Below are 27,831 nucleotides of genomic sequence, written 5' to 3'. Positions count from 1 at the left end.
CACTCCATGCTACCATCTTGTTGGCTGGGATGGGTGTGTGTGGGAGTGGAGTGCTAATATGCGGCTGCAGCTTCTCAGCCACCAGAGTGTCAATCCCGACCCTGGCGAATCCAACACCATTTTTCATTGGAATCGATTGTGCTCCATGTGGTGCCGGTGCTCGCTCATTAACCGTTGATAAATTGGTCTGGGAGCAGTGGCAATTTTGCTGTAGTAGGCGTCCACCAATTCTGCCCCAGCGTCAAAACGGGCTGAATCCTCCACGATTTTGTGGCTATGTCCAGAGGAAGTGTCTTGTTTTACAATGAAAAAGTTGGCATCGCCCCCCGCACCGATACGCCACCTGGTGGGGGGGGCTAGCATCTGTGCCACGCAAATCTCCCAGCGTTCCTGAAATAAACGGCTGGAGAATTGCCGGGTCCGTGGCTGCGCATAATAATAATACTAATAATAATCGCTTATTGTTATAAGTAGGCTTCAAATGAACTTACTGTGAAAAGTCCCTGGTCGCCACATTCCGATGCCTGTTCGGAGAGGCCGGTACGGGAATTGAACCCGTGCTGCAGGCCTTGCTCTGCATTGCAAGCCAGCTGTTTGGCCCACTGTGCTAAACCGGTCACTGTGCATGCGCACGGCAATGACCTGTGGTGCAACATGGCGCCGGCCACACCCAGACCTGGCCTGCCAGATGGTGTTACCCTGGACACCCCACACCAGTCACCCCAGACCTCGCCCCCCCCCCCCCCCCCCCCCGCCCCCCGCCAGCAGCATGGCTCCTGGCCGACTGTGGTAGTGCTGGACACAGTCCTTAGCCGCCTCTCCGTCTTTAGGAAATCTCAGACCACACGCGACCCACGTGGTTGGGAAATCGGTCCATCATCGGGGGCTGAGCACGGGGGAGGGCCTCAAAGCGATGCACTGACGCCGTCGCAACAGCGTGCGACGTGCACCTTGATGACGCCGATTTGGAGGGGGCAGAGGATCCGAAAAACGGCACTCGTCCCGATTCGGTCGCAAACGGGTATTCGCCGCCTGATCGCCGAATACGATTTTGGCACCGAGTAGCGGAGAATCCCGGCCAGAGTTTCTGAAACGGAGGATCTCGCCCCCTACAGTGCAGAAGGAGATTTATTGTCCTTCGAGTCTGAACTGAACATCCAAAAAAGCACTGTACCCAGGTCCCCTACCCCACTACCCCACCCTATCCCCGTAACCTGCACGTCTCTGGATACTGAGGGGCAATTTAGCATTGCTAAGACACCAACAATAAATATCATATGGGTATCAAGAATTTAAGAGGGACGTTCAAGAATGTTTGACTTTTGAAAAATAAACAAAATGTGAACGAATCACATTTAGTGTTCAAAATTCTGGAAGCATTTGATAAAATTGATAGAAGCGAACTGCTTACTAGGTTGAGGAATCAAATGACAAGGGACGTCTAAGTTAAAAATGAGTAAGTTAGGAATCTGAAAATCAGTCATGCAGAATTTTCTCAACCATGAATAATATAGAGTTGTGGAATAAGTGACTGGGGACTAGTAAACAGTATAATGCTTTGAAGAAGCAATTATATTGCTTTCAGCAGGGTAGCATGGTGGTTAGCATAAATGCTTCACAGCTCCAGGGTCCCAGGTTCGATTCCCGGCTGGGTCACTGTCTGTGTGGAGTCTGCACGTCCTCCCCCTGTGTGCGTGGGTTTCCTCCGGGTGCTCCGGTTTCCTCCCACAGTCCAAAGATGTGCGGGTTAGGTGGATTGGCCATGCTAAATTGCCCGTAGTGTCCTAATAAAAGTAAGGTTAAGGGGGGGTTGTTGGGTTACGGGTATAGGGTGGATACGTGGGTTTGAGTAGGGTGATCATTGCTCGGCACAACATTGAGGGCCGAAGGGCCTGTTCTGTGCTGTACTGTTCTATGTTCTATGTTCTATATTTGCCTCTGGAGAGTAAGCAGTAATTGCAAGTTGTGGTGGGAAGGGAATCATCCAAGAAAGAACTTTCTGTCCATATTATCTGCCAGAAATGTTTTAAGAAAATGATACACAGGAAGCGATTCTGCAGAGCCATGAACCCCATGTGGGAATTGCGATGGCTTGTTGAATTGGGCGTTAGGGCCAAAACGGGATTCTCTCTGGTCGTCAAACCTGTTGCGAGTCTCCAGGCCCGCTTCACTGGCCCCGATCAGATCCTCGCCCAGAGCGGGCGAGAACACTCTAACTAGGATTTACATTAATTTGAGTATAATTTACGGGCAGGAAGCCCAAATCACTGGCCTCCTGGAATGCTCCAGTCTCCCCTGCCGAGAATTAGGCGCCCTGATCTCTGATGAGCCGAACCTGTCAACAAGTTTCTGCTCCTACCCTCTCAAGTTCAGCCCCAAACTTGACCATCTCAAGCAAAGTTTGAAAGTTCCATTGAATCCTAGCTGAGCTGCCCTCTCAGCGTGAGCACTCAGAGTGAATTCGGGCGAATCACTCCCACTATTGCAATGTTTCCCAGATTTAAAATTTCTGGAATTCGATAGAGTTGCCCAGGATCCAGAACTTTGTGCCTGAACGTCCTCGTAGACCTATTTAAAATGATGAAGGTAGGGCATGCTAGCATGTACATGATGCATATGGGTATGTTGACAGCTGGCTTTTAAGTAGGCTTACAGTAACACTGCAATGAAGAAACTGAGAAAAGCCTCTAGTTGCCGCACTCCGCCGCTTGTTTAGATACACTGAGGGAGAATTCAGAATGTCCAGATTACCTAATAGGACGTCTAGGGTAGGAAGTTTTGGGATTTGTGGGAGGAAACTGGAACGCCCGGAAGAAACTCACACAGTCACAGGGAGAACATACAGACTCCAAACAGATAGTGACCCAAGCTGGGAATCGAACCTGGGACCCTGGCGCTGTGAAGCAACAGTGCTAACCAATGTGCTCCCGTGCAGCCCGGTTGGGCAGAGAGGCAGGAAATAAGGGGGGTGGGGAGGGGGTGAGCTTGTTGTATCCAGTCCCATAACATAAAGAGTTGGTGCGTGTAATATCCTGCACGGGACCCACGGGGTTGGAATGATTATGTTCCCCGTGGTTCTCGTGGAGTATGCGCTCCCCTGCTGAGGGGCGGGAGGACTCCATTTAGCAATGTATAAAAGGTCAGCAAGTAAGGCACCGATCAGACAGAGACCGGTAGGGATCTACCAGAAGTGTATATGCCTGTTATTGTAAATAACTCATTTTATTTGGTGTGCTCTCCCCGTGACCTTATTAAAGTGTGAGGGATGGTATGGGTGGAAGGGGGAAGTGACTGACAGTACTGAATATGGCCTCCAACATTAAGAGTAAAAGTCTAACAGTTGTGAAGCAGTAAATCCAATTTATATTCACAAAGACAAAAAAATTAAGATCTTGATAATACCAGCCTGTCCTTTTAAATGGATGGTACCTGAACCTCGGCTCAGAGTTCAATCCTACCAGCTCATGTGGGGACAATGTATTCCAAACTATCAGAGGAATTCTGTGTACAGAGGCTTGTGATGGTCGTTTGCATGGAATTATATTGCTGAGTCCTCTTCAGGCACAATCAGTTGCAACTATCGGACAAGCCAGACCAGAAGCTCAGGCGCCATGGTGTTAAAGAGCAGCGGGAAAGGATTAATGCCTGCAAATGCTCTGTGTTGCACCTGCTTTTGGGACACTATTTGTGAACAGGCTAAGGAAAATTCTCTACATGCCTGAAGTAAAATCACTTCATCTTCTCAAGGGACTCCTGCCAAATCATTTTAGTATAAAATGCAACGATGATGATGATGATGAAAATCATGCTGCAATATCATCATCATCTCAATTTTGCAGAACATAATTTTGATGACAGTAACCCATTAATCTTCCTGCACATTGTAACTGCAAACTCAAAACTGTTGATCAATGCTTTTTTCCTTGGACTCCTTTAATATTTGTTTCTTTTTTCATTCTTAATGGCTTTTAAAGTTTGCTACATTTTTATATAATTGGGTTTTGCAGTCGCAATTCCCTTTCACGTTGGAAAGAGTAGAAGTGAAACGGTTTGCTGATGTCTTGAGTTAAGAGATGCACAGTCATTCCATATCCTGTATAGCTTTTATTGTTAACCCATGAGGCTGTGCACAATGAATAAGTTATAACCCAGCTAACATTTCTTTTCACGTTGACATCACACATGAGTTTGTGGCGATGAACACAAGTCTAAGTAAATACAATGTACTTTTCAGGGTTAGAATGACATTTCTACCCTTAAATCTAGAATTCCCTCTATAAACTCTTCACCCTCTCTACCTCTTTCTTCAATTCAAGTTCTTAAAGTCTGCCTGTTTGACTAAGCTTTTCACTGTTAATCCAAATGTTTCATCTCTTGACTCAGTGTAAATTAGTTTTGTCCGGTTATGCATCTATGAATCACTGTATGAAATTTTGCTACATTAAAGATGCTAATTTTTTTAAAATTAAAGCCGTGATAGGAGTTTGTTTTTATCACCTGCATAACAAGATCATGATGACCGATCTGTGGCAACTCTATATGTCACATTCCATTTATTTTACATTTGCAGCATTTTTATTGTTTTTATTGTCCAATGTATTCTTTTGGCAACTATCACAGAGAACAATGTATATGTTTTCCTATGTTTTATATGAAAATAGATTTGTGTTTGCTCCTTTGATGGTGTGTTCCAATTAAATCAACAGCAAGCTTTTATGAGTTTAAAAATACAGAAGGTTGCTTATGCTCACACACTTCCCACAAATTAAATGCAATATCAGACAAACTCACTCTCACACATATAATCACACAAAGATGAGATACAGGTGAAGGTAATGTACTTCTTAAAGCTTATAGTTGTCTTTGCCTCTGACTTACAGTCTCCATCCAGCACGAGGCAGCCCTGTACTTTCTTGGATGGTTTTAATGTTTTGAATTTGAATCCAAGGTCACATAAAGTGAAGGTTTCACAGCAGGCTGAAGTTTCTTGTAGTCAAATTTCTCTGAGGTTGGTTCTCAGATAAACGTGAAGGTTCAGAAAGTCCGATGTTCAGAAATTCCTTTTCTGGGAGGGTTTGAGGCAGTCATTGGCTGGAATTCTCTGTCCATTTACCCTGGCGGGATTCTCCACTGCCAGGCTGGCAGTGCTAGGGTTTGGGCCCGATGGGGGGGAGGGTGTTCTCCCACAGGAGGCAGGGTGAGGGGAAGTTACAAGGAGTCTCAGGAAGGTTGGGAGATGAAAGGGGGCATAAAATGGGGGGGGGGGGGGGAGGGGGGGGGGGGAGGCTGACAGTGGGAGGGAGGGAAGATCAGAACCACCAGCCAAAATGGCGACCTGATCTGCGAGAAGCCGTTCCTGAAGGTGAGATCAGCTTGCCAGCAGGAAATCTCTTTAAGTGGGGCCTTGGCGGGGAGAAACCCCCCAGGCCAAAGAAAAAGCCAACTGCCATTGAATGGCATGGTATTTCTCAATGTTGCAGCCGCTGAGAAACACGGCGGTAAACGTTCTCGACAGCGGACTTTGTTTTAAGTTTGCTGAATCATGCCCAATGTGTAATATTTACTAAATGCAATGATTGATTCCTCTGTCCATTTTGTATTGACAGAATGTTTGCCAGACTCTCTGGTGTTCACTGAATGGCTCCTGCCGCTCTAAGCTGGATGCTGCAGCAGATGGGACCAGATGTGGAGAAAAGAAGGTGCGTAAAGGGTCTCAATTGTATTGGCTGTAACAATATAACTCCAATGTTGTTTTGTTCATCTGAACAGATGCAGCATAAAATTGAAACATTTCTTTCAGCCAAGAGGTAACTTTTTACAATCTTCAACCAATTTTCAAATATTTGGAATGTATTTTTTCAGTTTTTCGCCTCCCTATTATTTGAAGGCACAAGCTTGGTTTTGACTCTCGAGGGTTCCTCAGCTTAAATGGGTGCTCACCATTTGCCTTGACAAAGGGCACCAGGCTTTCACATTGGGAAGGAGTTATTGCTGTGTCGGAAGCAATAATTTAGGTTTGATCAACTAATTCTCAGACCTGTTTTGGCAATGGAATCATGAGTAAACATTGGATGATAGCTAGAACAGTGACAACCTGGTTCTCATTTCACCCAATTTGGACAGCAATTTGAAAATTGCTGTCACTGTGCTATCAGCAATATTACATTACTGTCCAAGACCAATTTCACCCCAACTGAGCAAAATTCTCCCAGGGCAAAGCACATGCGATTCTGATGAATGTAGTGAATGTAGTCCACGTCTGTGTCAACATTTACTTTCTTTGTACTAATCAGAAAATGCGAAAAAGACTCAGCAAGTCAGGCAGTATCTGTCAAGAGAAACAGTTAGCTTTTCAGGTCAATGACACGTCATCAGAATTGTAGAAACATGGAAATGTTTTGAGAAAATGAAAGGGATGCGGTGGGGGGAGGAAGAACTGTGATGAATGTAAGGATTTGTTACATATATTGGGCGAGATTCTCCGCAAATGCAGAGAATCGTGAAGGATGCGCGTCACGGCGGCTGACGCGGCCGATGACGTCAGCCGCGCATGCGCTGGTTGGACAACGCCAACCCGCGCATGCGCAGTTGCCGTCTTTCTCCTCAACCGCCCGGCAAGATGTGGTGGCTTGATCTTGCCGGGCGGCGGAGGGGAAAGAGTGCGTCTGTTTTGGACGCTGGCCTGACGATCGGTGGGCACCGATCGCGGGCCTGTCCCCTTCTGAGCACAGTCATGGTGCTCCCGTGCCAATCGGGCCTCTAGGTGCCCCAAACGGGCATCTGGCGCCCGTTTCACGACGGCAGTGAGCAGGTGTGTTTGCTGCCGTGGTGAAACGGGCGTGAAGGGCCGGCTGCTCGGCCCATCGGCCTCGGAGTATCACCGCTCGACATAAAAAATGGCGAGCGGCGATTCGTGGCGTGTGTCGGGCGTGGGGGGGAGGAGAATAGAGGGAGGGCGTGAAAAATGTCAGGATGCCCTCCCGCTATTCTCCCACCCGGCGTGGGGGGGCAGAGAATCGCGCCCATTTTATTTTATATTGTTGCAGTAAGATTTTAAAAGCCTGGGTTAAGGTATATATTTGTTGGAGTAATATTATGTGAAAAATCGAGGTTAAGGTATCCAGACTGTGTGTCTGTTAAAGCTGTAATTAACAAGTCGTAAAAGGTGAGATCATGATTGATCTAACCATTTTCTTGTTTACATATAGAGGGCTAATGTAAGATTTTTGTGAATGCTGGTGATTCCCTGGAGAATCCATCATTTATTTAGTCCTAACTAAGCAGGCCATGTCACATATAAGGGGCGAAATTCTCCGACCCCCACGACGGGTGGGAGAATAGCGGGAGGGCCTTCCCGACATTTTTGCCGCCCTCCCGCTATTCTCCCCCCCCCCCCCCCCCCCCCCCCCCCGCCGAAGTCCCGAACCGAATCGCTGCCGCCGTTTTTTTACGGCCGGCAGCGATTCTCAGCTGTTAGATGGGCCGAAGTCCCAGCCCTTTCCGCCGTTTTTACGAACGGCAAACACACCTGGTCTTGCCGTTCGTAAACACGGCGTGACAAACTCGCCTTTTATAACCATGGCACCGATTGGCACGGCAGTACCACGGCCGTGCCAAGGGTGCCATGGGCCTGCGATCGGTGGGCACCGATCGCGGGCAGCGGGCCCGATGCCCGCGCACTACTTGTCCTTCCGCCGCCCCGCAGTATCCATTCGCGGGGCGGCTGAGGGGCAACCCGGCCCGCGCATGCGCGGGTTTCGCGCAAAAACGCGATGACGTCACCCGCGCATGCGCGGCTGACGTCATATGACGCGTCAGCCGGCGCTAACTCCGGCAAGCGGGCTTAACGATTTTCGTTAAGCCCGTCTTGCTGGAGCCTACGGCGTCGGGCTGCTAGCCCCGACCGGGGACCAGAATCGGTCCCCGGTCGGGAAGGGGCGCGCTGCCGTAAAACCCGCCCGGGTTTTACGCCAGCTTTACGATTTCTCCCGTTTTGGGAGAATCTCGCCCAAGTAGTCTGCAGATTATGTCATTAATGGGAGGTGCAAGGCCTGTCTGTAGTTTTGCAATTTTGCATTAGGATTTGCGTCTATGACAAGAAAGAAGGATTTTAAGTTGAGCAGCAGTCTTGCCAAATGCTGCTAGATTGAGCATAAATGTACTGAATCTACTCCTGAAAGGAACTCTCTCCAAAACTGTCTTCACAGCTGAGTACCTAAACCTGTTTCGTAAACTTTATTTATAAGTACCATTTGAACTGTATAGGGTTGCTTAATAAGAGTTAGTAGTAGGTATAGATGGTACTTGTATGTTTTTCCTTGTGTTTAAGTTAATTGTTAAACTGTTAATTGTAAAGCTATTTTTTTGATATTAATGTGGTTAATTATGTATTTAAATTAAAGTTTGTTTTAACATAAAAGATACCTATTGGTCAGAGTCATCACTCCTGGGGTGAAATATCCTTTCCTCACAGATTTACTAACTTAAAAAAATTGTTTGGTGTTCTTTCTGGTATCCTAACAAATGTCGGGGTCTGGTCCAGTATCCTAACAAAAACACAATGGAAGGTATCTGACAGGGTGATGGGAAGACAAGATTCAGTGACAAATCTTTCTCCAGAAAGATTTCTAATGTTGCACTGAGCGGGAACTGTTGCGAGCTTCCTGGCACTCCACCCAGCGTTAAGCTGTCTATTTAAGGGTATAGAGGGATACGGCACTAAGAAATGCTGAACATTTTGGCCAAGGATGGCATCATAACTGGTACAGGCTTGGAGGGCCGAAGGGCTTGTTCCTGTGCTGTATTGTTCTTTGTTCTTTTTTTGTTCTTAACGTAGCCTCATGGGCCTCTCGCCACAAATGAAGGCTCGCAGCAGATTCGCCGGCATTGTGCTCACCAGTCCCCCCACTAACAAAGTGGAACAACACATAAGCAGCAGCTACTCAATCAACTCAGCTAACCCAGCCAGCTCACAACAATGGCGCCCAGGAGACTGCCCCCAAGATTTGAGGACACAGACCTGGAGAAGCTGCTAGATGCTGCGGAGACCAGGAGGGATGTCGTGGACCCCCTCGAGGGTCCAGGAGGGTCAGCCATAGGGCGGCCAGTGCTGCCTGGGACGAGGTGGTGGTGGTTGTGAGCTCGGTGAGTGTGATCGGAAGGACCGGCCTCCAGTGCAGGGAAAAGATCAACAACCTACACCGGGCAGCATGAGTGAAGAGACACCCCTCCTTATTCCGCTGAGACCTTTCTGTCCCCACAGGAGCATCCACTCCCCAACCCCATGACCCCCACCCCTCCCTCCAGCCCCTCCCCCTTCAACCCCCAAATACTACCTTCACCACCACCACAACCATCACCACCACCACCGCTGTGAACCACCCTCTCTATGCCTTCTAAGGAAAAGCTCTTCCACAATCGCTGGGAGAGGGCCCAGACTGGTGATGGTGTGCCGGACAACAGTAATAATTACAGTAACAGTAATAACGCTCCTTCGAGGAGCGTGCCCTGGAGGTGACTGCTGTCGCAGAGGACAGGAGCCTGCAGGTGAGACAGCAGTCGGAGGGCTACTGGATCCCACAATCCAGCTGGGTCCCAGCCTGATGCTGAGCCTATGGAAGAGGTCATTCGGAGGTGATGGAGATATTATGGTGCGGCCTGGACATTCAGAGGGACATGTCAGGTAGGGAGTGGAGGAGCTGGGGGTGGGGAAGGGGACAGTGCCATTGTGAGGGTGGGGAATTGTAAAATACAATAAACACCTTTGTGCACAATCAATATGATGCCTCTATCACTTTCCTCCGCAATGTGTGCCGACCTCTGAACCCTTTGCTTATCTCTCAAGCCACCCCGCCCCTTCCCGTGACACTCCTCCGGCCGTGGACATGTTCCCGGAGCTGTGTCCCATCCACTGGCTGTTCAGAATTTGGCTGCTGCATCTGTGGTGTTGCCTCCTGTAGTGCTCAAGCAGTATCCAGGCATCAAGGTATGATTGGGATGCTAGGCAATGACTCCCACGTGCTACATGGCCCACCCACTCATGGGAATCTACTTTGGTTATGTAAAGTGCTCACTTAACCATGATTACCAATCCCCTATCAGTAATAGCCTTCAGAGGCCTTGGCAGTCGTTGGGAGTTATGGGTAGTGTAGCCATCTGGGATGGCCACTTACAACTATGGTCAGAGAAACTCACAAAGCCTAGCGAGTAAAATGGTCAAGGCAAAACTCAGGCAGGCTCAGAGCCCGAAATGTATATTTGCAAGCAAGAAGTCCAGACGGTATCGAAACTCCGAACAATTAGCATTTTGATGGGCCGATTAGCATTTGATGGCCCATCTTCACCAGAACAAAGGGCTGGTACTCGAGCCACCAGTACAGTCCCTCACATTTCGGCGCCACTACCTGTTCAGGGGATGCATAAACAACAGGGTCAGCGACCACTTAGGACATGCCCAGCCATCCAGATGCCCGCCTACTGATTGGTTAGGAATCGAACAGAGTAATCAGTGATCACCGAATTAGTGGGGTCCAAACTGAAGGACCGCCAAAAGAGCGTGAAAACCCCCAAGTATAAGAAGAAGAGTTTGCCACATGTTCGTCCTCTCTTGGACCTGGTGCCCGGTCACGGCCATCTCCAATTGCAGCAACACCAGAAGCAAGTCCAAGTTCAACGCTCGCTACCAGACGGATGAGCCTAGTTGAGCAGCAGTTACTTCTCCAGACTCGATAGTTCCAGAATTGGACAGCAGCCACTGTTCCTCTGACCTAAGCCGGGTGCCTGAAGTTAAGTACATGTTGTCTTAGTCGATAGGTGTAGTTAACTAGTAGTGTTTATGTTGCATGATTAATTGTGTGTAAATAAAGTACCCTTGACCTTGAACTAACTAACTGGTGTTTGGCTCTTTGATCGATAGCCGGTTGAACCTTGTGGTGGTATCATTCGATACCTGGCGACTCTGAGCATTAGAATATAGACATCAAAAGAAAGGAGGGTAAACTCACTGATTGCCATAATTGGAACAGAGCCATCGAAAAAGAAAAAAAAGGCACAACAGTGGTCGGTGGGGCAGACGGGCAGGGACAGGAGTTGCCCCCGGAAAGGGTGTTGGCATGGTGGTGCTGCACCAGGCTGCCCCACGGTTGCCCCCCCATGCCTCCCTCCCACCCTCCCATGGTGGGCAACCCCTGCAGAGGGTCCCCCACCCCCAGCTGCGGGTCCCTCACCACTGTGAACGGTCCCCATCCCCCCAACGAGCACAAGGGCAACAGGCCAGCGCAGCCAGGCTCTTTGTCTGTGAGCAATGATGGCGATTCACCTCCTCGGCTCCCCACAGTAATCCTTCCGCCACAGCATTTTTCAAAAGGACTACTTATTGGCCCCAGCGTGGCAACATAATGGAGAGGCCGATGAATTGTGGGAGGCCGTTGGATATCGGGTGGCTCTCGTTAATTGTATGGAAATAGGGCTTAAATGGTGGTAATGCGTTTCTTGCCACGCAATGGCGAAATCCTGATTTCACCTACGGGAGCAGACCGGTTACATCGCAAACTGTTTGGTGTCTGTCGTGGTTCTCGTCTTCTGCCTCTCCCACTAGGCACTGGCCTTGTTTCGCTTGAGAGAGAGCATAACGAGGCCGGAGAATCCTGCCCTGAGTATCACTTTTTGCCCCCAGCACGGATGAGATCCAGGTCGTGACACCTCACGAGATCCAGTTGAATATCGCAAGACATCTTGAGCATCACAAATCTCATGAGAGGACTCTTGCGAGATTCAACGGCCACTAAGTGGGGGCACGACGAGGCCGGTAAATTGCATCTATTACCTCCCGCCATGAGGAATCTGTATGGGTAGAGCCAAGAAACACTAAGGGACAAAAAAAGTATGTTGTCATGACACCCTGGGCCAGTGCGCAGTCAATTCTAGCCCCACTTAGGGCAGCACGGTGGCCTAGTGGTTAGCACAACCGCCTCACGGCGCTGAGGTCCCAGGTTCGATCCCGGCTCTGGGTCACTGTCCGTGTGGAGTTTGCACATTCTCCCCGTGTCTGCGTGGGTTTCGCCCCCACAACCCAAAAATGTGCAGAGTAGGTGGATTGACCACCCTAAATTGCCCCTTAATTGGAAAAAATAATTGGGAAATCTAAATTTATTATAAAAAAATAAATAAATAAAATTCTAGCCCCACTTAACCCGGAGTTACAACACAGGGGATGTTCGGTATTATTTAAAAAACTCAATGTCCTTGGTTGAACTCAATAAATACAGTCACCTGGTTTATCAACTTTACAAATCACGTAGCTTTTTATTTTGTACTGTATTCTAATTAAACGGTCAGAAAATGTAACTGACTTTCGACTACCACTTTCCCAAACCCCTCCCTTCCCAACTCACCCCACTCTCTACACACACACAAACAATACAGAGCGGAAAGGGTGATGGAAAACAAAAAAATAAAAATAAAAGGATAAGGATCTTAGATACACTGAGATGACTTGCCATGATGCACAGTTCTGCAGCCAGAAGAACACTGATACTGGCCAAAGGGCCATTGCCTGCCACTTTCTGCATTTCAGGTGCCTCACCGGGCGTGTTTTCAGCCAGTGCGGATGGGGGGCACGTAATGCCCACCTACCCACCTTCCTGCTCAATCTGAGCTCATCCACATAAAAAGGGAGGTGGGCAGACACCAAAATCAGCAGCCCACCCTCCATCTTAACATCGATAAACGAGGGATAATTAAGTTTACTACCCAACCAATTGATGCCGATAATATGCTGCCCATGTCACAAAATGTTTGGCTCAAGCAATCAAGTGAGAGTGGATAACCTGATTTTGAAAAAAAAAAATCAATGGCGGGATGGAAGGGGGAACTCTAATTTCAGGGACTGCACTTTGCAGTTTGGAGGGGTGCCTCGCTCAAGATAGAATTCACAAGAAACTTCAGAGAGTCGTGAACACAGCCCAGTCAATCACACGAACCTGCCCCCTGTCATGATATGCAGACACACACATAATGATATACAGGCAGGCACAGACAAGCAGCTAATGGACACAGAGAACAGGACATGACCAATAAGCAGGCAGGACACTCAGGGGTAGAATCTGACTATAAAAGACACGAGGCACTGACACTCCGCCTCTTTCCACTGATGAACATCTAGAGAGTCAGTCAAGGGTGTTGTTACAATCTCACACCTCCACCACGTGGCTAAGAGCTAGTCTGGTTCAGTCAGACAGAGTAACCACACGTAAATTAGCAGAGAGTTGAACTCACCAAGAACTGTGCTATTAGTTCAATAAACTTGATTGAACTAACTTCAAGGTCTGGAGTATCCTTTTGATCTAAGCTGCATCAAGTTGCAGCCAGTGCTATACCAGTGTACCTAACACGACACCTCCCATCCATTGACTCCATCTACACCTCCCGCTGCCTGGGGAAAGCGGGCAGCATAATCAAAAGACCCCTCCCACCCGGCTTACTCAATCTTCCAAATTCTTCCATCGGGCAGGAGAACAAAAGTCTGAGAAGACGCACAAACAGACTCAAAAGCAGCTCTTCCCCGCTGTTACCAGACTCCTAATCGACCCTCTTAAGGACTGACCTCATTAACACGACACCCCTGTATGCTTCACCCGATGCCGGTGCTTATGTAGTTACATTGTGCACCTTGTGCTGCCCTATTATGTATTTTTTTTATTTCCTTTTCTTTTCAAGTACTTAATGATCTGTTGAGCTGCTCGCAGAAAAATACTTTTCACTGTACCCCGGTACACATGACAATAAACAAAATCCAATCAACCATTCTTCCCTAACTGCCGTCTGCCTTAACCCAACCATCCCACACCCCTTTCTAACCTGCCTGGACCCTCCCTGCCAAAGACCCCTGATTTGGCAGTTTCTGGAGTTCCATTAGGCCTTCCTCTGCTTCCACATTGCTATCCTGGCAGCACCCACTTATACATTCTTGGAACCGTCAGGACTGATGCAGCTGCTGGATTGGATGGGCTGACAGCTCCTGAGGTCGGGACATCTTCCAGTGAGGAGAGGAAGTCCCACTCAGCCCTTGTTTAGTCCGCCCACTTTGCTTTGTGTTTGGGCCGGGGTTGGGGGGACGGCAAATAATCCGTGCCCACGCAACATTCTGATTCCCACCTCTCCTCACATTTCGGATGGGCAGCTTCAGCCTGAATCATCTGGCCATGTTGAAATTCAATAGCCTCATCCTGTTTCATTATTTGTGATCATGTTTCCCAGCCTTTGCCCTCACTATTCTGAAGACCTGAGCCCTTTGAAATAACATTGGAAGTAACTGCATGCTTACAGTAGGAATGCCACGCTGATTGTAAGCACAGATCTCTGCAATGCAGTTGCTGTGATTTTTCTGAAGTGCTCTCACAAATGTGGCTTCTCTGTGTTAGAACAACCAATTTTGACTTGAATTTTAATTTCCTGAAGGTGCCTTTCATGCATGAGTGGTTTTATTGATAACAGTTGACTGAATGTATTCAGTGAATTCATCATAACAGCCAAATAGTTTTCCTTTATCAGCTTTTTAATCGCTATTTCTAATACTTTTGCATTCACGAATAGAGGTAATATTGTATCTATTGCCTTGCAATATTCTGGCAGTGAAAGAAGGTTATCCCATATACTTACGGCTGGCCATGCGCGGCAGAATATATTTGCATGATCTCCACTTACAGACAAATTGGGCACAATTCTCAGTTTTTTATTTCTAAGTGCAATGGGGGGCTGTTCTGGGAGCCCCATTTCCGCTGGGGTCTGACTCTGTGCTTGGAGCCTTGGAGAGTATTTCTTCAAATCTCCTGGTGGGTCGGGAGCTGATTCATCCGCCCACCCTCAACTAGTGGGTTCAAAGGTCCCGGCGCCTTTATTTAAACACCAGTCCAACAGTCATATTGCCAGGAGACCATTCAGGATGTCCAGAACCCAGAGTAAAAAGCTAGCAGCCTCAAGGAGACACCTGCACCCCCACTCAATGACTATTCCCTTAAGGCCTTGATTCGAGGAGGCCGGACACAACAGTGTGCTTTGTACCCAAGGGATGGCTCCATGAAGCACACTACGTCACCTCTGTGGTCTGGGAGGCCGGCTCCCAGGAGGCCAGCACAGAAGCCAGAACCACCACGATGTGCAGGAAGTGGATGAATGATCTAATTTATTCCGCCTGGGTAAATCCTCTCTCAGCTCCCTAAACTATCAAACTCTCATCATGGTTCATGCACTCATACAGCAAATCTCTTTATGATTTCACAGATCCATTATAGGGGAGGCACTTGACTAGTAATACAGAGACCCAGAGTCGTGCTCTGGGGACCCAGGTTCGAATCCCGCCATGGCAGATGGTGAAATTTGAATTCGATCAAAGAAATCTTGAATTAAAAATCTAAAGATGACCATGAAACTATTGATTGTCATCAAACCCATCTGGTTCATTAATGTCCTTTAGGGAGGGAAATCTGTCCTCCTTACCTGGTCTGACCCACATGTGACTCCACATCCGCAGCAATGTGGTCGACTCTTAAAATGCCCTCAGAGATGGGCAATAAATGATAGTCCAGACAGTGATGCCCACATCCAATGAATGAATTTTTAAAAAAAGTTAGAGGGGGACACTTTCTCATTACCACCATCATATTGCTCACACTCCATCCTCTGGCCCTTGGGGAGGGTTCATCACCTACAGGGGGCATGCATTTCACCCACCCTCTGCTCCATCCTCTCTGATCAAATGCCTTTCTCTCATCTTCATAACAGGCCAAACTGGCACACAAATGAGAGAACAAGTTCAGACTGCTTCTTTTGCCTTTCAGTCAATTTTTTATCCAAGCGAACACTGACCCTCCAATTCCATGAGTCTCAATTTTGTTAACCAGTTTTTTAGTGGTCTTTTTCAAAGGCTTTCTGAAAATCCGTAAGGACAACATCCATTGCATTCTCTTTGTCAACCTTCTCTGCTACTTCACCAGTACAGTTAAGTAAGATTGATCAAACCTTCCTGCAATGCAGCTTATTACTAGAAAATACAGCATTCAGTTTTGATTTGATAGTTGACCTCGCAGGGCAACATGAGATTGTTACCTTTAGTATTTGTCAAAAGATTTTTGTAAAGTGGTCATTTCATGGCATCCCAAAATTGAAGGCCATAAATAGATTCGCTTCTAACACAATGATTCTATTGATACCAGGGCGGCACGGTAGCACTGGTTTCCTCCCACAAGTCCCAAAAGACATGGGGCTGAATTCTCCGCCGTCGTCATTTTCCATTTTGCCGGCAGCCCGGTGGTTTCCCGACGATGTGGGGATGCCCCACAATGGGAAACCCTATTGACCAGCTGGCAAAACAGAGAATCCCAACGGTTTGACACACTAGAAATCTGGTGTGACGGGACGGAAAAACCCGCCCACGCTGTTAGGTGTTTTGAACATTCTGAATTCTCCCTCAGTGCACCCGAACAGGCGCCGAGGTGTGACAACTAGGGGATTTTCACAGTGACTTCATTGCAGTGTTAATGGAAGCCTACTTGTGACAATAATAAAAATTATTATTATTATTGGTGTTTTTAAGAAATTATAAGGCTTTCAGAAAAGTAGCGTAGCAATTATTCTGATGATTCTATATTACAGGATTTCCTCTTGTTTTAAGTGACCCTTGCTGGGTCCAGCTCGGTGATCTCCAGTAGAGTGACCATGTCTATGATTTTCCCTCCTCTCGAACCCAAGAACACACCAGCCAATTGTAGATTGCCTGTTGCCCTGCTAGATCAGTGAAGCTACTGTAGGTGGGACCCTCGCTATCCATTTGACTGGGTCCCACTAACCGATCAGGGAATCTCCATGTGCCAGTTATTTCAGTCCTTTGTGTTGGAGGGATATCTTACAAACAGTGCTATGCTAATCACTAAAAGACAGTACCAACCACCTAAAGGTTAAAATTGTGGTAACTGAAGAAAATGTTTAGCATCTATGAAAAGAATATCATGGTAACTTGAAGAACATTGTGGTTCTACATCGGATGGATTGAAATTTGACAGCCTTATAAAGTCTTTGAGATCCCCTCATACACCTCCTATGATGTGCAAGCAACAGAGAGTAAAAGAATGACAAAAATCAGGAGATCAAAGGATTCACGAAGAACATTGATGCATTTCAAAATATTTTTTTTCCTCCCCAAGCATTGCAACAAAGCAACAATGATGTAAAAAATGGTCACAACATAGGCTAGAATTAATTTGCATTTAACTGTAATTGTCTGAGAAGTGGAGCACAGTTAACCTACGGGGAATTTGTATTGCCCTGTTATCTTAATTCTCATTCTGCTCGCAAAAAGTAACTGGGATTGAAAATTCTTATGAAAGTCATGCACAGCTTTTATTTCCAGCTGAGGCTGGGACTGCAGCAACTAATTCACCTCCTGACAAGTCAGGAGTGTGATGGACTATTCTCCACTTGCCTGGACGAGTGCAGCTCCAATAACACCCAGGAAACTTGGCAGCATCCAGGATAAAGCAGCCCGTTTTACTGATACCCCATCCGTGACCTTAAACATTCCCCTCCCTCCACCGCACATGCTCAGTGGCAACAGTGTATATAGTATGCAAGATACACTGCTGTATCTCACCAATACAGCACCTTCCATATCCGCGACCTCCAGAAGTAGATTCATGGAAACATCTTAATTTTCTTAATAATAATAATAATAATAATAATAATCTTTATTTTTGTCGCATGTAGGCTTACATTAACACTGTAATGAAGTTGCTGTGAAAATCCCCTAGTTGCCACACTCTGGCGCCTATTCGGGTACATTGAGGGAGAACCCAGAATGTCTAATTCGCCGAACAAGCACATCTTTCGGGACTTATGGGAGGAAACCGGAGCACCCGGAGGAAACCCACGCAGACACGGGAGAATGTGCAGACTCCGTACAGACAGTAACCCAAGCCGGGAATCGAATTTGTGACCCTGGTATTGTGAAGCAACACCGCAAGCGTGGCGACCGCAGTGGAAAGCCTGGTGCACGTCTTCAGTAGAATGAATAGACGAGGCCAAGATGTGGCTCAGTCAATGACGGCCATGGTTGAGTGCCGCAACAGCTTTTCTAGGTCTCTGCTGGACATGTCCCAGTCCCAGGTGGACCATTATGAGGCACTGCGGAGCATGTCCCAGTCTCATGTGTGCATTGCAGAGGCACTCCAGAACATGTGCCAGTTGTCGGTGGGCAATGCCAGGGCACCCCAGAGTATGTCCCAGTCACTGAGGAGCATTGCTAATGACGTCGACACCAAGCTGCAGACATTGGGGAGTGACCAGGCTGGCAGAACCAGATCACGCAGTGGCAGCCGGGGGTCGATCCAGCTCCCCCTCAATCCTGAGGTGATCCCCAGGGCCCTCTGGGGGCCCTGACCAGGAGGAGGGGGCACTGGGTGCCAACTCAGCCATCATATGGAGTGGTGACGGCGGCCGTCAGCTCCCCTGTGTTTCTCCCCCCTGATAATGGTGGATCTCGGAGTCAGCATCTGGATCAGGGTGACATGCAAGGCATGTGCCGCTGGCAAGTAGGCAGGGCACTCCAGCGCCAGGGCTCACAGAGGACGCCCGCCACGGACATCGAAGTCCACGGAATGCGGTAAACAGCAGGCTGCCTTCACCTCTGATGAGCTTTCTGGGCCTAGATGCAGCCTAGGAAGGCTAAGCAGGTTGAGGATCACTGAGTGGCACCGCGGGGGGATGGGGGGGGAGGGCGGTATAGGGGTGACGGTAGGGAAGGGGTGTGGATGGATTGAGTGGGTGATGTGCCATCAATTGTACGAGAGACGAGTACTTTACAAAAATCAGGCTTTAATAAACTAGAACATAGCCCTGCGATCGTCTACAATGGAATGGACGATCGCCGGGCGTTTGTCTATTTATACCTCGGTAATGGAGGCGTGGTTAACTCAGCCTCTCACCCAATCGGTCGAGAGGCACATGACCGACCAGGGCCAATGGTAAGCCGGTGTTCTGCCCCAATGGCAGACAGGTATGCAAATCATATCACTACATTCACCCCTTGCGGATAAGGAAGCCAGGGGGGGGGGGGTAATGAACGAGAGCCGGGGTGGGGGGCGAGAGAACAGGTGATATGAGTAGCAGCCGGGAGGATAAAATTTTCTCTCCATTCTCTTATCGAATTTGGGGGCTTCCCACTGGCCCAGACAAGAAGCGATATGTACACAAAAGTCCATGGAGCTTTAGAACGACTCGATCAGTCTTTTTGTGGCCCGTGACGTTCTGGCAGACCGCCGCAGTGGAGGAGTTGACGTCGGGTCGGCCGATGGTTCCGCTGACGTCCTGGAGTCCGGGAGCGATGGTCCTCGAACAGTCTCCGTCACCCGAGCTGGCTGTGGAGACGCCATGGATGTGGAATGGGGAACCTGAGTGGGGTGCTGGGGGGAAAAAAACAGAGGGGGGGTCTGTGGTGGAGGGGGGAAGGCCGCACGCCGGCGGGTGCCATGTCCCGGAGGGAGACCGTGTCCTGTCGACCGTCGGGGTACTCCACATACGCGTACTGCAGGTTAGCGTGGAGTAACTGGACTTGTTCCACTAACGGGTCGGACTTGTGCACCCTCTTGCCATCGGGAAATAGGGAGATCTCTGGACCGGAGGGCCAGTAGAATGGTTTTCCAGATGGTACCATTCTCCCGTTCGACCTGTCCGTTACCCGGGGGTTATAGCTGGTCGTCCTGCTAGAGGCAATGCCCCTGTTGAGCAGGAATTGACGCAGCTCGTCGCTCAGAAAGGAGGACCCCCGATCGCTGTGAATGTACGTGGGGTAGCCGAACAGGGAGAAGATGGAGAGGAGTGCCTTAATGACGGTCGATGTGGTCATGTCGGGGCAGGGAATGGCGAAGGGAAAGCGGGAGAATTCGTCAGTCACCGCCAGGAAGTAAATGTTGCAGTTGCTGGAGGGAAGGGGCCCCTTGAAGTCAATGCTGAGACGTTCGAATGGGCGGGATGCTTTGATCGGCGACCTCCAGAGAGGAGGAGAGAGTCAGTGTCTCAGTTAAGCTGAGGTCGTCTCTCTCCAGCATCCGCTGGCGGATAGTGGGGGACTGCATCCCAGCCACGTAAGCGTCTCTGATCAGTAGTTCCATGTGCTCCGTAGCTGAGACTGCGACGCAGGAGCAATTCCTCCCCAGGGTATGGAGGGCCCGGTAATATTGGTTTAGTGACTCACCAGGGAGCTGCCGTCTGGTGGCCAGCAGATGTCGGGCGAATACCCTGTTGACTGGTTTGATGAATTGTCCCTTTAGCTTTAGTATTGCTTCATCATAAGTCGTTTCTTCTTTGATTATTGCGTAGGCGTCGATACCCACGCTGGAGTGGAGGACGTGCAGCTTCTGTGCCCCGGTGGGGGGGGGGTGGTTGTAGATGCCAGGAACCCTTCGAGGCATGTCAGCCAGAGTTGGAAAAGTTCTGCAGAGTTCGGAGTTTGCGGGCTGATGCGGAGGCATTCGGGCTTGATCTGGAACTCCATCTTCAAAGTCATAGTTTATTAAATTGATGTACCATCGATTGTACGAGAGACGAGTGCTTTACAAAAGTCAGGCTTTAATAAACTAGAACATAGCCCTGCGATCGTCTACAATGGAATGGACGATCGACGGGCGTTTGTCTATTTATACCTCGGTAATGGAGGCGTGGTTAACTCAGCCTCTCGGCCAATTGGTCGAGAGGCACATGACCGACCAGGGCCAATGGTAAGCCGGTGTTCTGCCCCAATGGCAGACAGGTATGCAAATCATATCACCACAGTGGGGGGGGCGGGGCGGGCGGCGCCATTGGGGTCTGGTGGCAGTTTAGGACACCTGTGTACAGCAGTAAAAAACATTGCACCTGAGAAGTATGATGCTTGTGCCACTTTTCCCACAGAAGCCGAAGACCAATCCCTTACCCCAGCCCCCGGGCTTGGTGGTCCTGGATTTCCCCTGCCGCACTTCCTCCCCGCCCAGGCACACCATGTGCAGGTAATAGGTGTGAACAAGCATTCAGCAGACAGGCAGTCAGACTGTGGCATAGATTGAGGACCACCAGCTCTCAGTGGGTTATCATGGTTGGGGTGGTGGTGGTTGGGGGTGGGGGTTCAGTAGAGGAGAACGGAGAGGGAGGAGGAGGGGGAAGGGGAGAGTGTGCGATGACGGACGATGCCACGTCCTATGTGAAGTGGGTGAGGATGAGCGGCTCTCTGGGCTTGCTGCACCCTCGACTTTGCTGCCAGTCCTCCTTCGTCCCGCTGGTCCTGGGGGTCCTCCACGGGTTCATCCCCCAGCCCCTCCTTGTCCGGCACCTCCTCGTCCTCCTTGAAGGTGGCTAAATGTTCTTCCTCCTTCACATCCAGCAGTTTGCTGCTAACGTGAACACACTAGTGGGCTGTCGCTTGTGAGCTGCTGCACAAGTCCCTGCTCGAGCCCTGGAATAATCCTGAGGCATAGAAGTTCGGTCTGCGATGACCTTGATGGCCCCTGGAAGGGGTATCGTCCTCCTCCATGTGGTGCCAAGTCCGTGAGGACATGGCACAGGTACGGCACTGCTGCCTGTTGAGGCAGAGCCTCCTGCAGCACATGCTGCCCCTCAACTGTACGAAAGGCCAGAGAAGCCTGTACAACTTGGGTCGTCACTGGCCTCCCCTCCTCGGTCCCCCACTGACCTGATGGGACACCGGGGCCTCAGAGTGTCAGGCGGGGCTCTGCACATAGGCTGCCACCTTGGGTCTCCGTTGACGCTGCTGCCCACCTGGCCTGCCAGCAGCATCGTGAGTGCAGCCACTGCGGGGTCCAAGATTATATCATCCCGTGGAATATCTGTAAGGAATTTAGGAAGGTGAGAGACCGACAACCAGCTGTATCATCCACCCCGGGACCCTCCATTCCCTCATTGTGCTCCCTCCCCCACATCCCCTGCCATCTGACAGGCCTTGCCCATGCACCGCTGGTTTCAGCGGTGGCCTTTGGTCACCAGACCCTGTACCCCAGACACCCACACATAATGCTAACGTTAACGGCAGGGTAGCACAGTGGTTAGCACTGTTGCTTCACAGCGCCAGGGACCCTGGTTCGATTGCCGGCTAGGGTCACTGTCTGTGTGGATACCGCACGTTGTCCTTGTGCCTGCATGAGTTTCCTCCGGGTGCTCCAGTTTCCTCCCACAAGACGTGATTGTTAGGCGAATTGGATATTCTGAATTCTCACTCGCTGTACCCGAACAGGTGCCGGAGTGTGGTGACTGGGGGATTTTCACAGTAACTTTATTGCAGTGTTAAAAAAAGTCTACTTGTGACACTAATAAAGATGATTATTATTATTATTACCTTGACTGGGCGCAAGTCCGCTCCCCAGAGCACACCCCACCTTCTGGTCATGGAAATGGCCATGGTGCAGGGGCCCGGTCCCTGTGTGTTCGATGTTGGCTGATGCATCTGGTGTGTTGATTCCTGCAGCGTTCAGGCACAGTGTCCATGCATCAAGTTGTAACTGGGATGCTCGGCAATAACTACCACATGCTACATGGCCCGCACACCCACGGGAATCCACTTGAGATGTGTGAAGTGCTCACTTAACCACGATTGCCAATTCTCTATTTCGTTGGATATGGGGTGGCTCTCGTTAATGGTATGAAAATAGGGCTTAAGTGGTGATAATTGGTTTCTTGTCACGCTATGGCGAGATTCCAATTTCGCTGCATGACCAGAGTCGTGGGTCGGTGGGGGTTATGGGTGGTCGGTGGGACAGACGGGCAAGGACAGGAGTTGCCCCTGGAAAGGGTAGGCACGATCCAAGGGTTGGCTTGGTGGTGCAGCGAGCGGTTTCCCACTGATTGGCCCGCAATATCTCCCCGCCACCCTCCCATGGTGGTCCACCTCTGCGGAGGCACCCCCACCACAAGCCGAGGATCCCCCCAACTCCCCTGCCGAGCACTGGACTGCCACGCTCCCAGCTTCTTTGCTTGTGAGCAAAGATGGCTACTCACCTCCTCAGACCCCCACAGAAGCTCTCCCGCCAGGCTTACATTATCAAAAGGAGTACTAATCGGCGCCAGGGTGACGACTTGCAGGGGAGGCTGCGTAAGGACGGGAGGCCGTTGGATATGGGGTGGCTCTCATTAATGGTATGAAAATAGGGCTTAAGTGGTGATAATTGGTTTCTCGTCACGCTATGACGAGATTCCAATTTCGCTTAAGGGAGTCGGCCAGTTGCATCACAGACTGTTTGGCGCCTGGTGCGGTTCTCGTTTTCTGCCTCTCCCACTATTCACGTGCCTTGTTTCGCTCGAGCGAGAGCACAACGAGGCCGGAGAATCAGGTCCTAAGTGTCGCTGGCTAGCAGTGGGGAACTCGCCGGCAGAGGTGGCAGGAAAATCGCTCAAAAACCCACAGCCACAAATTAACTTAGAAATGTTTCCGCCCACAATGTTCAACCACCACGCATACCAAGCACACATCTCCAACAAGCTGGTCCCCCTGAGTTGGGGTTGGCTCTCTGTTCAGTGGGGCAGGTTGAGATCACAGAACAGGGTGTTGCTGCAAAGCAACATTTAAAAAGCACAGGTCGTTTGGGCTATTGGAATTGTAGTAAAACCAAAGAATGAACTGCAGCTGTACACAACATAGTTTATTGCCCTGCTTATTATTGTGTATGTGTTATTAACACTGTTATTAAAATTGAAGTCATAAAATACAGTTTAAATTGTGTTCTCAATTGCAGACCAGTTAGTGTGACTTCAGTGATAGGGAAGCTTCTGGAATCTATAGTTCGGGACAAAATCGGGACAAGCCACTTTGAACTGTACAAGGTAATTAAGGAAAATCAGCATAGATTCATGAAAGTAAAATCATGTTTAACTAATTCGCTGGAGCTTTTTGAGGAGGGAACAGAGAAGGTTGATAAGGGCAATGCCGTTGATGTGTGTATGGATTTTCAAAAGATATTTGACACAGTGACACACAACAGACTTGTGAGCAAAATCCTAGCTCACGGAATAAAAGGTCAAGTAAGCACTTGGATAAGAAAAAGGCTGAATCACAGGAAACAGAGAGTAGTTATAAATGGATGTCATTCAGATTTGTGGTGGAGTCCCCCAGGGGTCAGTATTGGGACTCTTGCTCTTCCTGAAATATACCAATGACCTAGACTGTGGTGCTCAGGGCATGATTTCAAAATTAATAATAATAATCTTTATTAGTGTCACAAGTAGGCTTACATTAACAGTGCAGTGATGTTACTGTGAAAATCCCCTAGCGCCTGTTCGGGTACACTGAGGGAGAATTCAGAATGTCCAATTCACCTAGCAAGCATGTCTTTCGGGACTTGTGGAAGGAAACCGGAGCACCCGGAGGAACCCCATGCAGACACAATTATCAGATGATACCAAGATTGAAATGAGGATAGTCTTGAATTTCTAAAGGACATGGACATGTTCATGGATTGGGCAGTCAAGTGGCAGATGAAGTTCAATGCAGAAAAATGTGAGGTGATTAATTCTGGCAAGAAGAATATGGAGAGATAGTATGGAATAAAGGGGGGAACTCAAAAGGACATGTAGGAACAGAGGGATCTCAGTGTCTCAGTGTATATGTACTTAAGTCATTGAAGATGGGGCAGGTTGGGATAGCAATTAATAAAGCATATAATACGTTGGGCTTTATTAAAAGGGGAATTAAATACAAGAGTGAGTTGGTCATCTTGAATTTGTATTTGGGCCTCACCTGGAGTACTGTGCCCAATTCTGGGCACCATACTTGAGGAAGGATGGGAAGGCATTGGAGAGAGTACAGAGAAGATTCACAAGTATAATTCCAGGGATACAGAACTGTAGGTATGATTTTTGGAAAGATTGGGACTGTTTTCCTTAAAGAAAAGAAGGCTGAGAGGAGAATTACCAGGTGCCAAGGAGTGTGAACAAGGTAAATTGTGAGAGCGTGTTCCCACTTGAGAGCATCAAGGACAGGCACTGATTCAACATAATTGGCAAAAGGAGCAAAAGTGATGTGAGGAAAATTTTTTATATCCGAAGCTAATTGGAGTTTGGAACAAACTTCCTGAAAAGGTGATCGAGGCAGGTTTGATCGAGGTATCCGAAAGGGAATTGGATTGCTATCTGAAATAAATAATTATCAAGGTTACACAGACAATTCAGGGGAATGGGACGGGGTGGAACGCGTTTTCAGAGAACCAGTGCAGACTTGATGGGCCGAATGGCCTCCTTCTGCACAATAAAGATTCCCTGATTCTGCAAATATAGTTTTGGCTACTAAATTGGCATGAATTCAACTTTGAATAGGGTGGATTTCTAGATTGGTCACATTAACTTAGATGTAACCAGTCAGAAAAAGAAATTGAAAAATTGCCCTATTTTCTTTCCTGTTAGCTGGAGCAAAATATTACGTATTAAGCAATCACAACCCAGTTTGTAGTGGTGTATATCCCCAGTGATCTCTTTGAGAGCTCATTTTTAGTATGGAAGCAAGCCATCTTCGACTTCGAGGTTCTGCCTAAGGAGAAGAAAGAACTTGTTGACACATGATGAGAAATGAACTGGCAATGTCTCTGGTGAAACTGAAATTCAGTTTTGTGTTTACATACAATGCTGAGCCTGCCAACAGCCTCAAAGATTTTCCTTGGCAGTCAAAACAATCACTAAATTAGACAGGCAGTTGTAACTTCAAGATTAATAGAAATCAAAACTAAACATTGAAGATATTTTTTGACTCAAATATATAGATATCATTGTTTCAGGTAACTTTTTGGTAAGTTGCACGAAAACCCACATTACAACCTATAACAATGTATATGCCTGTAAATTACTTTGCTTAACCATTTTAGATTTGTGTCTCATTCAAATATTGCAATAAACTTTGGTCTGTGAGTAAGAACAACAACAATCTACATTTACATTGTACCTTTACCTTAGTAAAATGGATGAGATTACGGAGATAGGGAGGGAAAAAAAATCAATGCAGGCATTTGAAATCGAATACATAAATTTAAAAATCAAGATACAACTCAACTGGAAGCCAATGTAGGCCAGTCAGCACAGGAGTTACAGGTGAATGGAACTTGGTGTGAGTTAAGACATGAACAGCAGAGATTTGGGTGACAGATTTACAGGGAATGGAAAGCGAAGGGAGTGCATTAGAATAGTCACGTCAAGTGGTAAGCATAGTTGCTTTAAAATATCTTTGAATCCACAGACTAACAACTATTCTTCAATTGTATTTTATTGACTTTCTCCATCAGTGCCCTCATGTTCTTTCTCCGAGCTCCTTTATTTTTTCCCATTCACCAAGTTTAGATCCATCTTCCCTGCTCCAGGTTGTGGACTCATTCTTGTGACTTCTCTCTTTATCATGGCCTCTTCTCATCAATAGGAGAAGTGATTTTCCAGCACAACATTCTGGGTCAAATCTCACAATCATCTTGCGTATTGTGATTTGTTTCTTGAGTACATTTTTGCATGAAAGGCCATCATCCTCGGAACAAATTCACAGAATGGTCATTAAATACTGATCCAGTGGGTTTTTTTCCGGGGGGGGGGGGGGGGGGGGGGGGTGGTACTGGGGGTCGGAATTTAATTGACAAGCAAATCTGCTTTGAAATAGTGAGGGTTTCAGTTATTTCAATTTCAGGCTCTTGCAGCGGCTTAGATGGATTGTGACTATTATGAATGTTTGGCTGAGTTCCAAAAACCTGTTGCAGTACTCATTTCTGTTGACTGAGCTGTTCAGGGAAATTAATTACAGTTTTATGAGGCTGTAATAACATACTCAGTTTTTAATGTGGTTTCCAAGTACATGGTTGTTTATTTATACAACTAAAGGTTGCTAAACAGTGAACATTTTTTCCAGTTGAGGAGCTTTTTTCTTGTCTGTCAATGACAGACCTTTGGAATGAGAATTCTGTTATGTTGTCGTGAGTTTTTTTACAGTAGAATTTAAAATAATTCCCGTCTCTATTCATGGACTCTGAGGACTGTACCTATGTGTGCTGGATGAGAGCTTATGGAGGATACATGTGGGGCGTGGGAGTGGCTTGGGGGATTTGAGGGGACATGGAGTGGATGGAAGTGGGTCGGGGGAGACTTTAATGATATTGAAAACTGGGCTACTCTGTTGGAGAATGCAGGCAAGCCTTCTAACCAGGCCACCTCTGCACCCACGTTCCTCACTGAACTCATAACCTGCAGTATGAACCGGAACCCTGTATGAAAAAGGACAAGTCCTGTTTCCTTGAACCTCCATGGAAACCCAGGCCGTAGAATCATTACAGCACAGAAGGTGGCCATTTGGCCCATTGGGTCCCTTGTCGACCGTCTGCAGTTCAGTCCTTTCTTTCCTTTCCCCTGCTTTATTCCCACAACCCTGTAAATTTATTTTGCTCAAGTGTCCATCTAATTTATTTTTGAACTAATTTATTGTCTTCATTTCTAACAGGTTTGTGTGTTCTCCCACGCGCAATAAAAACAGTTCACACACAATCCACATTCTTATCGTTATCGAATCATTTTAAAATACATGTGTGCTTTAGAGTCTCAGCACCATAAAATGATGACGTACAAATGTCATTGCAGGCCGCAGCTTATTATTCCAGGACTATGGTGCGGAATGAAAAACACAGCAAGAACCCTTTCAAATGCTTAATTCCTTCATGCCAAGCACAATTACACAAGGCTCACATTTTTAAAGGTCTTAAGCAAAGCAGTTGAAAAATGAAATGAAATGAAAATCGCTTATTGCCACGAGTAGGCTTCAATGAAGTTACTGTGAAAAGCCCC

The 27,831-nt window shown here is 48.0% G+C and overlaps 1 protein-coding gene across 1 annotated transcript in view; it reads left to right on the top strand.

Annotated features, from left to right (window-relative positions):
* LOC119962685 (A disintegrin and metalloproteinase with thrombospondin motifs 12-like) overlaps positions 1 to 27,831 on the top strand; it is a 740,693-nt gene that overhangs the window by 363,864 nt on the left and 348,998 nt on the right. Inside the window, exon 10 of the mRNA XM_038790610.1 lies at positions 5,607 to 5,699. Within this exon, the coding sequence (XP_038646538.1) occupies positions 5,607 to 5,699 (93 nt within the window). The remainder of the gene's footprint in view (positions 1 to 5,606; positions 5,700 to 27,831) is intronic.

Source organism: Scyliorhinus canicula, chromosome 3 (genome assembly GCF_902713615.1).
Source record: "Scyliorhinus canicula chromosome 3, sScyCan1.1, whole genome shotgun sequence".
In the NCBI taxonomy this organism is placed as follows: domain Eukaryota; kingdom Metazoa; phylum Chordata; class Chondrichthyes; order Carcharhiniformes; family Scyliorhinidae; genus Scyliorhinus; species Scyliorhinus canicula.
The sequence above is the reverse complement of the archived record's forward strand: the minus strand, read 5'-3'. Positions and strand labels throughout refer to the sequence as shown.